The sequence below is a fragment of the Salmo trutta genome, chromosome 20, assembly GCF_901001165.1.
Source record: "Salmo trutta chromosome 20, fSalTru1.1, whole genome shotgun sequence".
Classification (NCBI taxonomy): Eukaryota; Metazoa; Chordata; class Actinopteri; order Salmoniformes; family Salmonidae; genus Salmo; species Salmo trutta.
The window spans coordinates 24,313,440-24,326,476 of NC_042976.1; the positions used below are offsets into that span (position 1 = coordinate 24,313,440).

Consider the following 13,037-nt stretch of genomic DNA (forward strand, 5'->3'; position numbering starts at 1 on the left):
TCAACAAGCCCCTTTCCATGATAAGTCACACACAGGGTCCTGCTGTCCCAGGTTCTCCAATCCCAGCTCCAGCCCTTTATCCTCATACCCTTAAGGTCCAAGGCCAGGTTATCTCCCCTTTCCTGTGTTCTCAGTAAGGCATCTCAGCAATGGTGCGGAGTGTTGAAGGGTTGGTCTGTCAGTCTGTCGGTCTGACTGCTTGCCCTGGATTCAGGGTAAGGGCATGATATCATGGTGACATCATCAAACTTCAGAGCTGTTGTCCTCCGCTGCACCACTTTTCTAATGTCTACTTCCTCCTTTAGTTTGGGACGTCCTCCTGTATGTTACAGAGATCAGAGGGCTGTTCTAATCCAAAGTACTACGAGCCCGTCCCCTCCCCTCCTTCATTCCCTATCACTAAACCTCGAAAGGGGAGGGCTCCCTCGTGGAATGAACGTAATTGAAACGTCCATAGAGGTCTCCCTGGAGTGGAGGGAGGAACTGAAAAGGAGACGCTTTAATTCAGAATGGAACGGGGCACAGAAGGGCTTAATTCAGAATGGAACGGGGTCCAGAGGGTCTTAATTTAGAATGCAACGGGGCCCAGAGGGGCTTCATTCAGAATGGAACGGGGCCCAGACGGGCATCATTCAGAATGGAACGGGGCCCAGAATGGCTTCATTCAGATTGGAACGGGGGCCAGACGGGCTTCATTCAGAATGGAACGGGGCCCAGAATGGCTTCATTCAGATTGGAACGGGGGCCAGACGGGCTTCATTCAGAATGGAATGACTGGGCAGCCAGTCAGCCAATCTGTGGATCTCTAGTGGCTTGGTTGGGTTAGACTGGGACAGGGCCATTCTTACTGTGGCTCTCTAGCGCTTTGATGCTGCTCACAATGTTCTTCTGAGGGCCGACGATCGTCACACCAACCTTCTTTAGGTCCCTAGAGAGAGAGAGAGAGAGTGCTTCAGTATGTGACATTAATGACTTGCGGTCAGTGCTGCCCCCCCCCCCCCCCCTCCCCTCCCACTTCCGCTGGCCTGTCAATCACAAGGTCAGTGGGCTGCCAGAGTCTAGTTAGCTGATAGGAGAGTGGCCTTGGGCAGTGTTTGGTCATGCTTAGTGGTGTGTGTATATCTGGAAGGGAGGGAGAAGCACTGGTACAAATAGATGGATAATAAATGCAGAATAAATCAAATGGTTAGAGCAAGCTTCGTCACAACACACACAGCATGGGTTACACACAGCATTTCATGAAGACACACAACTCAAACAAGTATGTTATGTTTCATCTAGTGGACTGTATGTAGCAGCATGGTGATATTAGGTACAGCAGTGGGATATTATGGTACATCAGTGGACAAGCCATCTTCAGCTCAGCTCCTGTAGGTGACTGTGGTTATAGACGCATATTAGTAAAGAAACAGCTCAGCTCAAACCCGCTCAGTTAACACAGCTTGGGTTTTACACTGAGCTTCAGTTCTCTGCTAGTCTGTAGGGTGCACACAACACAAAACATGAAAACTCCTTATAAAGTTATTTTGATGCAAGCATGGGGTTCTGGTTTGGAGGGCAGCCAGACAGTGCACAGGGGTCCACCCACCATCCGGTGTCTCTGGAGTAGGGGATGGAGAGGAGAGGGGGTTAGAGGGTGGTGATCCCCATTGAAGGCTCCCACTCTGGGCAGGTGGCTGCTGTGACGTGGTGGTGGTGGACCTCCGTCAGACAGATTCTACAGTACAGACAGGCAGGAGGCAGGGCCAGGGAATGGGAATAAAGTTTCTCAGGCTAATGGATGTCACACAGCCATACTGGCAATGGGTACACAGCGTTAACACCCTGAACAGCATGTTACAAATAAACAAATAAAGAAATAAATGTAGTAAATAAACAACATAAAACATGAATACATAAAGTATGACGCATAAATGGAAAACAGTCTAGACAGTGAATGACTCATGCAATAAAACGGATAAAAACGAATGACTGTGGTTATGTTTAAGTAGACCAGGGCCCAAACTCATGACCGCTGTATTCCTCCTCTGACACATGATCAATGAGAACCATAATGGATATGGTGGTAGTGTTTACAGTGAGCAGCTAACTGCCACTCAGACAGAAAGGGCTGTCTCATCTAGAACTCTGAAGAGGCTCTTCACTTTGAGAGCATACAGAGACTTCATTCCTGCTGCTGTGTGTTACTAGACGTGGTTAGAGTTGACTCATCAGGTTTCCCATCATAGATAGTGAGACAGAGAAACAGAGAGACAGAGAAGAGAATGGCAGAGGGAAGGAAGTCTGATGCCTTAGGCTGGACCACCCGTCCTCCATTTATAACCCACATCTCTGTCCATTCATTAAAAGTAGAATGTGTGGATTAAAGAGTGGTATAGGGTTTGATTCATTTAGTCTGGCAGACAGAGGTCAGAGCATGGGCCAGGGGTAGTCTCCTGCTGAATATGAATGACTGGATTAAGATACTACTAATCAATAGACTGATATACTACGGTCAAGGGCTAGGTATGTCAGAGGTACACCCTTGGAGGATTAAAACACACACATGATCCAATTCCTGTTTTGATCCAGTTATGATCCATGAGAGGAGAATCAGAGATGCTGCAGAATGATCCTGTTAGCAGAAACCATGTGTAGGCTATACAGTTGATCTGTGATGTATTCCATCAATACTGTATGTGGTATTTCTACTGAGTCTGCAAAACAAGCCTTTTTGTGCCTCTGTGGTGATTGGTTTAAGGGAAGCTCTCATTGATGAAATTGATTCATTTATTAATTGTCCTGAGAAAAAACTCTTCCTGTAAGAGAATATGCTGCTACAACAGTATATCGTTTTAGAGAAACCAGCTGATACTAGACAAGAGGGAGAGAGAGAGAGAGAGAGAGAGAGATCCTTATAAGGCATTGTTCTGTTGGACAGATCAAGCTCTCTCTCAGGCAATTAAACTAGGCCATGGGTGAGGAGGTACTCTAGTACGCTATTTGCATTTCATTATTTATATTGACAACAGAACAAAAGGCAACGTGGTAATTACTGCCTGGGCCTTTTGTTAGTAGTGACTGTGTGTAGTGTGTAGTGACTGTGTGTAAGGGACCAGTGTGTTAGGGAGACCAGAGCATAGCACCCAGACATCTGCTTTGATCAGCCTGATTACAACTGTCAAATTATTTACACTGTCAAATACCTCATCAATTAACACAACAGCAGGTCCCCAAAGGCCACATCCTCCGCAGAGGGAGAGGGAGGGAGGGAGGGAGGGAGAGGGAGGGAGGGAGGGAGGGAGGGAGGGAGGGAGGGAGGGAGGGAGGGAGGAGGGGATAGGGAGAAGGGGATAGGGAGAGAAAGAGAGCACGAGAGCAAGAGATTGAGGGCGAGAGGAAAATGAGAGATGGAAATTAGATAGTAAGAAAGGGACAGAGAGAGAAAGCCTCCAGTGGGCCAAATCACTGCATTTCCCATGAAACCTATATGAGCAACATGGTGGAGTCGTGAGCCCAAATAGCGGTTTATTATGAGATAGAGAGGTTGCGATGAGTTGGGGGCTGTGATCATAGATCCTGCCAGATCCACTCTATTAAAGCTGTTCACAGCCTGTAGAGCCTGTCAGAACTAGAGTTTAGATTTTACAAGATGTCTCTCTCCTCTCTCTCTCCCTCGGTATGGTTGATCTCTGCGTAGCATGGCTAAAGCTCTGTCATTACAGATTACAATCAAACGCTGCTATCCATGGTTAACAGATTAGACCCACAGTGGTGCCCTGAGTAATGGAGGCAGATTGTTAACATTTTGGGGTCTCACTGTGGGTGGGTGTGAGCTGTATTAAATCTGGGTTGCTGTGGCATGAGAGACTTTCTCAGGGAAACGTCCTGTTTTAAGTGTCTTGCCTGAGCTCTTTAAATCACTGTTAGGGCCTCGCTCCCTGTTGCACTCACAGAAAAAATTCAGGGTATTCCCATATTTTGTAAAATATTATTTTTTATATACAAAGTTAAATCATATTATACAACAACTTGCATGTTGCTACTGGCTGGACAAGCCAAAAAAAGGTACATTTCACTGGACCATTGGTTCCTCAGCGAGTCTTCAGTGAGTCCTGTAAGCGTGAGTCTGAGTGTTACTACAGAGCGTCATAAGAAGCAGTCTTACTCTGCGGAGGTCTTGGGCAGGGTGTCACAGGAGCTGTAGCTGACCCCAGAGAAGGCCTCCTTACAGGGCAGAGTCCTCACGCTGTCCAGCCAATCCCCCATGGTGTCCAACGATGGAACCACCTCAGAACTACTCCTGTCCAGAAGCAGGTTGGCTGGCCTGGAAGAGGGTGGAGGGGGAGGGGGAGAGAAAGGACATGCATGGTTAGCCGTTTGGCACACTAGCCATACTTGATCTCCTTGTGATGAGGGGGGTTACATGGGACACAGTCCCCTCAAAGAGCTGCATGGTCAGCCTTGGAACGGAAATAACAGTACTTCCTCCCTCCACTCAGCTGATACACAACTCTGTCTGCCTGCCCAGAAAGGTACACCTCCACCACCAGCACGCTGGATTCTGCAAATCACATCAGGGACTGAAGCTGTTATTATTGAGAAAACAAGCTCATAAAATAACATGCTGCAAAGAGAGAACAGAGGTTGTAAACCACATTTCCCCATGCGCACACACACACACACATAAAAACACACACACACACACTCTGACACACATGCACCACGGGTCTCCCCAGAAGGATATACCAGTGGAGAGAAGGGACTACCCACAATCCTGTACTGTTGCAGAGTGTTATCGACAAGCTCTCCCAGTGAAAGCCACACACACAATTTAAGTCTGATGATTTCCCAATATGACTGCCTGCACTGTTTCTAGGTCATTACGTCAATCTAGCTCCAAACATGTATATGTTGAATGGGCTTTGAGACAAAGAAAAATGAAACTGTAATGTATAGATTCAACATTTACGTTTTAGACATCTCTAACAATATTATTATTAACAAAACAAGCATAGATTTTTGTATAATTACATTATTTTCTAATAAAATACTAGAATTTCAACAATACTGCAGTCTTATCGGATTAGAATCTAAACCAAATCATTATCTAAACCAATCAAAATTCATGCTGTTCCGTGAACAATAACTTATAGGATGAAAAGCATGGCTTGAGGTACTGTTCTGTGGAGATTTGAGTGACAGGAGAGAGGGAAGAGAGAGGTAGAAGAGGAAGGGAGAGAGGGAAGAGAGGTGGAAGAGGAAGGGAGAGGAGGAAGGGAGAGAGGGAAGAGAGAGGTAGAAGAGGAAGGGAGAGAGAGAAAAGACAGATAGAAGAGGAAGGGAGAGAGAGAAAAGACAGATCGAAGAGGAAGGGAGAGGTAGAAGAGGAAGGGCGAGAGGGAGTAGAGAGAGGTAGAAGAGGAAGGGAGAGAGGGAGTAGAGAGAGGTAGAACAGTAAGGGAGAGGAGGAAGGGAGAGGTAGAAGAGGAAGGGAGAGGAGGAAGGGAGAGGAGGAAGGGAAAGAGGGAAGAGAGAGGTAGAAGAGGAAGGGAAAGAGGGAGTAGAGAGAGGTAGAAGAGGAAGGGAGAGAGGGAAGAGGCAGGTAGAAGAGGAAGGGAGAGAGGGAGTAGAGAGAGGTAGAACAGTAAGGGAGAGGAGGAAGGGAGAGAGGGAAGAGACAGGTAGAAGAGGAAGGGAGAGAGGGAGTAGAGAGAGGTAGAACAGTAAGGGAGAGGAGGAAGGGAGAGAGGGAAGAGACAGGTAGAAGAGGAAGGGAGAGAGGGAGTAGAGAGAGGTAGAACAGTAAGGGAGAGGAGGAAGGGAGAGAGGGAAGAGACAGGTAGAAGAGGAAGGGCGAGAGGGAGTAGAGAGAGGTAGAAGAGGAAGGGAGAGAGGGAGTAGAGAGAGGTAGAAGAGGAAGGGAGAAGAGGAAGGGAGAGAGGGAGTAGAGAGAGGAGGAGAGGAAGGGCGAGAGGGAGTAGAGAGAGGTAGAGGAGGAAGGGAGAGGAGGAAGGGAGAGAGGGAAGAGACAGGTAGAAGAGGAAGGGAGAGAGGGAGTAGAGAGAGGTAGAACAGTAAGGGAGAGGAGGAAGGGAGAGAGGGAAGAGACAGGTAGAAGAGGAAGGGCGAGAGGGAGTAGAGAGAGGTAGAAGAGGAAGGGAGAAGAGGAAGGGAGAGAGGGAGTAGAGAGAGGGAGAAGAGGAAGGGAGAGAGGGAGTAGGGAGAGGTAGAAGAGGAAGGGAGAGAGGGAAGAGTGAGGTAGAAGGAGAGTGAGGTAGAGAGGCCTGTGTCTGCGAGTCTGTCCTTAACCCTGACCATGTTTCCTCTGGCTGTACAGACAGACAGTCGTCTGCTAAACCAACCAGTCAATAACTCCAGACCAGGAGACTCTCCACATCTGCTGAGTCAACAACATTATGTTGTTTTGTATTGTGTTTAGTTGACACCAGGCAAAGCAGCTGTTGCTACAGTCATATCAAATCAACATCCAAATCAACAAGTCCACCTCCTCCCCATGAGGCAGGGTCAGGTTACTGTAGGTCAGACCAACTTAGGTCACATCAACAACAACCCTGACTCATACTAAACAATGATGGGTGTGTGTGTTGGAGCCATTCGGAATAATGGCATGAATAGGTACGTGCGTGTGTGCGCGCGTGCATGTATGTACGCATGTGTGTGTATGTTTGTGAGTCAGAAAACAACCATAGGACGACTGGGACCATAGCACCTGATCACACACAGCCTAGGGGATACACGCCAACACCGGACAGGAAACCAGCTTGGTCCTGCCATAGAGACTCCCATAGAGGGGTGTATTTATAGTAGTGTAAATAAACTAATCAGAATAGCAGGAAGTCAAGTCCAACCTGAGGCTAAGTATTTTGGGTGGTGGAGAGGTTTAGAGTCTTAGTTAAGGACAGCTTTTTATATCACAGCAAGTGACAGTGTATTTGGGGTGGTTTGGAGGGTTGTCTGTTATCTGTATTAGAGTGGCAGACTGACGTACAGTACGCTACCTCTCAGGGGTGGGACAGGTAAGACCTACTGCTTATGGGACTACTAGACTTATGCTTCCAGAATATGTTTGTTCCATGACAAGTTAACAAAGCAGTAAACAATATCCCATAGATGATTTCTGTCTGGAACACAACTAACCAGCCAGACAGCTCACCACAGGGACAGCAAGGCCATGTCTGAATGAGATCAAGAACGGGCGGAAGAGGATAGAGAAAGGAGTGGAAAGGAAAGGGAGAGCTAAGAGACTGGTATGTGATTGAATCTCTTCCTGATCATCACAGGCCTGTCTGACAGCTGAGAGCCAACTAGGAGGACAGGAGGGAAGAGAGGAGAGAGGGAAAGAGGGAGGGGAGGAGGAAAAGAGGGAGCCTCTACGTCTCATCTCTCTCTCCCTCTCTCACACACCCACACAGCCCCCTGATTACACCATCCAGGCATGGATGAGGAGACTATTGATCTGCAAAGTTCTCTCCCCTGCCTCCAGAGCAGTCAGCATGTCAGTGTAGAGGTAAACTATAGATGACCTTGTCTTCCCTCTGTAGGATTCTGTTTGTTTACTTTATTCTTTATTTTGAACTGCGCTTGGTGAAGTCTCACGACGGACCAACAGGCAGAGAGAACGAGGGATGAGAAAGGATGAGAGGGAAGTAAAAGAACATGCTTGTTGTCAGGGAGAGGATTTGGTATCTTAAACCCCTGTGTACGCATCATCACATCTTACAGAGACAGGATTCAGAAAAAGGAGAATTCTTCACATGGTGGAAAACATTCGGGAGGTGAGAAAGAAAAGTACAATACCACCGTCCCTGTCTTTCCTCCCTCTTGTTCTTTTCATTTTCTGCCTGTTTTCCACTCTGAAAGACCACTGCTGTGTAGTATCATGTTTTTATGGCTCTCAGGGGAGCAGAGGGAGAGATGGAGAGGGGAGAAGGAGAGATGGAGAGGGGGGATGGAGAGAGGGGGAGATGGAGAGGGGGGTTGGAGAGAGGGGGAGATGGAGAGGGGGGTTGGAGAGAGGGGGAGATGGAGAGAGGGGGAGATGGAGAGGGGGGAGAAGGAGAGAGGGGGAGATGGAGAGGGGGAGAAGACGAGAAGGGGAGATGGAGAGGGGGGAGAAGGAGAGAGGGGGAGATGGAGAGGGGGGAGAAGGAGAGAGGGGGAGATGGAGAGATGGGGAGATGGAGAGAGGGGGAGATGGAGAGAGGGGGAGATGGAGAGGGGGAGAAGGAGAGAGGGGGAGATGGAGAGGGGAGAAGGAGAGGGGGGAGAAGGAGAGAGGGGGAGAAGAAGAGAGGGGAGATGGAGAGGGGGGAGAAGGAGAGAGGGGGAGATGGAGAGGGGGAGAAGGGGAGAAGGGGAGATGGAGAGGGGGGGAGAAGGAGAGAGGGGGAGATGGAGAGGGGGGAGAAGGAGAGAGGGGGAGATGGAGAGAGGGGGAGATGGAGAGAGGGGGAGATGGAGAGGGGGAGAAGGAGAGAGGGGGAGATGGAGAGGGGAGAAGGAGAGATGGAGAGGGGGGATGGAGAGAGGGGGAGATGGAGAGGGGGATGGAGAGAGGGGGAGATGGAGAGGGGGATGGAGAGGGGGGAGAAGGAGAGGGGGAGAAGGAGAGAGGGGGAGAAGGAGAGAGGGGGAGAAGGAGAGAGGGGGAGAAGTTGACATCTGGGCAGCTTGGTAAAGGAGAGGAGAAGTGAGGAATGCAGCTCTCACTGTGAGGGGAAGTGAAATGGCTCTGCTGGGTCTCTCTACCCTCCACCCCTCCACTCCTCCACTCCTCCTTCCATCTGGACATCTGCCTTTCCCCTTTTCCCCTCTTCACTCATCCCCTTTTCCCCACACCTCCCTTTCCCCATTGGCCCCTCTCTATAGCTACTGTACCCCTCTAAGTCCATACTCATCAACCCCAACTCCAAACCCCTCTCTATAGCTACTGTACCCCTCTAAGTCCATACTCATCAACCCCAACTCCAAACCCCTCTCTATAGCTACTCTACCCCTCTAAGTCCATACTCATCAACCCCAACTCCAAACCCCTCTCTATAGCTACTCTACCCCTCTAAGTCCATACTCATCAACCCCAACTCCAAACCCCTCTCTATAGCTACTCTACCCCTCTAAGTCCATACTCATCAACCCCAACTCCAAACCCCTCTCTATAGCTACTGTACCCCTCTAAGTCCATACTCATCAACCCCAACTCCAAACCCCTCTCTACAGCTACTCTACCCCTCTAAGTCCATACTCATCAACCCCAACTCCAAACCCCTCTCTATAGCTACTCTACCCCTCTAAGTCCATACTCATCAACCCCAACTCCAAACCCCTCTCTATAGCTACTCTACCCCTCTAAGTCCATACTCATCAACCCCAACTCCAAACCCCTCTCTATAGCTACTGTACCCCTCTAAGTCCATACTCATCAACCCCAACTCCAAACCCCTCTCTACAGCTACTCTACCCCTCTAAGTCCATACTCATCAACCCCAACTCCAAACCCCTCTCTATAGCTACTCTACCCCTCTAAGTCCATACTCATCAACCCCAACTCCAAACCCCTCTCTACAGCTACTCTACCCCTCTAAGTCCATACTCATCAACCCCAACTCCAAACCCCTCTCTATAGCTACTGTACCCCTCTAAGTCCATACTCATCAACCCCAACTCCAAACCCCTCTCTATAGCTACTGTACCCCTCTAAGTCCATACTCATCAACCCCAACTCCAAACCCCTCTCTATAGCTACTGTACCCCTCTAAGTCCATACTCATCAACCCCAACTCCAAACCCCTCTCTACAGCTACTCTACCCCTCTAAGTCCATACTCATCAACCCCAACTCCAAACCCCTCTCTATAGCTACTCTACCCCTCTAAGTCCATACTCATCAACCCCAACTCCAAACCCCTCTCTATAGCTACTCTACCCCTCTAAGTCCATACTCATCAACCCCAACTCCAAACCCCTCTCTATAGCTACTGTACCCCTCTAAGTCCATACTCATCAACCCCAACTCCAAACCCCTCTCTACAGCTACTCTACCCCTCTAAGTCCATACTCATCAACCCCAACTCCAAACCCCTCTCTATAGCTACTCTACCCCTCTAAGTCCATACTCATCAACCCCAACTCCAAACCCCTCTCTACAGCTACTCTACCCCTCTAAGTCCATACTCATCAACCCCAACTCCAAACCCCTCTCTATAGCTACTGTACCCCTCTAAGTCCATACTCATCAACCCCAACTCCAAATCCCTCTCTATAGCTACTGTACCCCTCTAAGTCCATACTCATCAACCCCAACTCCAAACCCCTCTCTATAGCTACTGTACCCCTCTAAGTCCATACTCATCAACCCCAACTCCAAACCCCTCTCTATAGCTACTGTACCCCTCTAAGTCCATACTCATCAACCCCAACTCCAAACCCCTCTCTATAGCTACTCTACCCCTCTAAGTCCATACTCATCAACCCCAACTCCAAACCCCTCTCTACAGCTACGGTACCCCTCTAAGTCCATACTCATCAACCCCAACTCCAAACCCCTCTCTATAGCTACTGTACCCCTCTAAGTCCATACTCATCAACCCCAACTCCAAACCCCTCTCTACAGCTACTCTACCCCTCTAAGTCCATACTCATCAACCCCAACTCCAAACCCCTCTCTACAGCTACTCTACCCCTCTAAGTCCATACTCATCAACCCCAACTCCAAACCCCTCTCTACAGCTACTCTACCCCTCTAAGTCCATACTCATCAACCCCAACTCCAAACCCCTCTCTACAGCTACTCTACCCCTCTAAGTCCATACTCATCAACCCCAACTCCAAACCCCTCTCTACAGCTACTCTACCCCTCTAAGTCCATACTCATCAACCCCATTTCCAAACCCCTCTCTACAGCTACTCTACCCCTCTAAGTCCATACTCATCAACCCCAACTCCAAACCCCTCTCTACAGCTACTCTACCCCTCTAAGTCCATACTCATCAACCCCATTTCCAAACCCCTCTCTACAGCTACTGTACCCCTCTAAGTCCATACTCATCAACCCCATTTCCAAACCCCTCTTATTTTCACTCATCACTTCTTTTCACTACCCATTTTTCAATTTTACTTAACCTTTCTTTTATCAGGTAAGTCAATTAAAAACACATTTTTAATTCTCATCTCTTGGAAAGCCTGTATTCAAGCCCTCTCGACACTCGCCCTTGGCCTGTTAGGGTACACCTGCCCTAAGATTCTCTCACTTCCACCCCACAGACTCAAACTCTAAGCCCAGGTCCCTCTCCCCCAGGCCCCCCGACAGTGTATTCTAACCCCAGGTCCCTCTCCCCCAGGCCCCCAGACAGTGTATTCTAACCCCAGGTCCCTCTCCCCCAGGCCCCCCGACAGTGTATTCTAACCCCAGGTCCCTCTCCCCCAGGCCCCCCGACAGTGTATTCTAACCCCAGGTCCCTCTCCCCCAGGCCCCCCGACAGTGTATTCTAACCCCAGGTCCCTCTCCCCCAGGCCCCCAGACAGTGCACTCTAACCCCAGGTCCCTCTCCCCCAGACCCCAGACAGTGCACTCTAAGCCCAGGTCCCTCTCCTCCAGGCCCCCAGACAGTGCACTCTAACCCCAGGTCCCTCTCCCCCAGGCCCCCAGACAGTGTATTCTAACCCCAGGTCCCTATCCCCAGACCCCCAGACAATGTATTCTAACCCCAGGTCCCTCTCCCCCAGGCCCCCAGACAGTGTATTCTAACCCCAGTTCCCTCTCCCCAGACCCCCAGACAATGTATTCTAACCCCAGGTCCCTCTCCCCCAGGCCCCCAGACAGTGCACTCTAACCCCAGGTCCCTCTCCCCTGACCCCCAGACAGTGCACTCTAACCCCAGGTCCCTCTCCCCAGACCCCCAGACAGTGTATTCTAACCCCAGGTCCCTATCCCCCAGGCCCCCAGACAGTGCACTCTAACCCCAGGTCCCTCTCCCCAGACCCCCAGACAGTGCACTCTAACCCCAGGTCCCTCTCCCCAGACCCCCAGACAGTGTATTCTAACCCCAGGTCCCTCTCCCCCAGGCCCCCAGACAGTGCACTCTAACCCCAGGTCCCTCTCCTCCAAGCCCCCAGACAGTGCACTCTAACCCCAGGTCCCTCTCCCCAGGCCCCCAGACAGTGCACTCTAACCCCAGGTCCCTCTCCCCAGGCCCCCAGACAGTGCACTCCGGCCCCAGGCTTTGATCTGGGCCTGTGGGGGATGGGCTCTCCATTAGCCAGGGCAGCCCAGAGACAGATGAGGTGTGTGAGCCCGAACACAGCTGCTCCTGCGGTGCGGCACCACACACACACACACACACACACACACACACACACACTTGCACAAATCGACATAAATCGCCTCCCCTCCCCCTCCCACCTCTCTCGCCCAGCACTCAGCCCTGTGTTAAAAGCCAATCAGGAAAATTACATGCAAACTCCCAGGGACCCATTTTCACTTTCTTAACAAACCATTAGTCAACATTATGAGTTCCGACGTCTCCATAATACCAGGACCGTCTGTTCCACCAACCCACTGCCCCATCGCCTCCCCCCTCTACCCCACCCCTGTTCCAGCTATAGCTCCAGTCCTCCCTCCTCCCTGCTCCCTCTCTGCCTGCCCAAGGCCACTCTACACCAGCGCCTCAGTCCCCTGGACCTCCCCAGTGGTCAAAACAAAGAGATGGAAACACAGAATGAAAAGAGATGAGTATTAGGTGTATTAGTATGTTCTGTAGAGAGAGAGAGCGAGAGAAAAGAGGAAAATCAGGACGTGTGGCGGTTTAGGGAGAGAAAGAGGGAGAGAGATAGTCTGAGGCCTGACCAGTGACTACACAGGTTCAGTTGAAGTGAGATCATAACATCATGTGCACACAGGAAGCAGGAGGTGTTTGTTTATGACAGCCTCTGTCTGGCCCATGTTACTACCAACTGGGTCTATACACAAACAGGTTCAGGCCCATGCTGAAAATGTAAAGATAATACTACACTCCCCTATAGGGGTCTGCCCATACAAAA

At 50.0% G+C, this 13,037-nt stretch overlaps 1 protein-coding gene across 2 annotated transcripts in view; it reads right to left on the reverse strand.

Annotated features, from left to right (window-relative positions):
• Positions 1 to 278: 278 nt before the first annotated feature.
• Positions 279 to 13,037, reverse strand: part of LOC115155740 (ephrin type-A receptor 3) — a 160,023-nt gene continuing 147,264 nt past the window's right edge. The window contains exons 16-18 of one of the 2 annotated variants that reach the window (XM_029702654.1): positions 4,148 to 4,306; positions 1,589 to 1,717; positions 846 to 928 (exon numbers count right to left, since the gene is read on the reverse strand). In XM_029702654.1, coding sequence (XP_029558514.1) covers positions 1,630 to 1,717; positions 4,148 to 4,306 — 247 coding nt within the window. In that variant the 3' untranslated portion in view covers positions 846 to 928; positions 1,589 to 1,629. Of the gene's footprint in view, positions 929 to 1,588; positions 1,718 to 4,147; positions 4,307 to 13,037 lie in introns of both variants that reach the window. The other variant, XM_029702651.1, reaches the window with a different exon arrangement.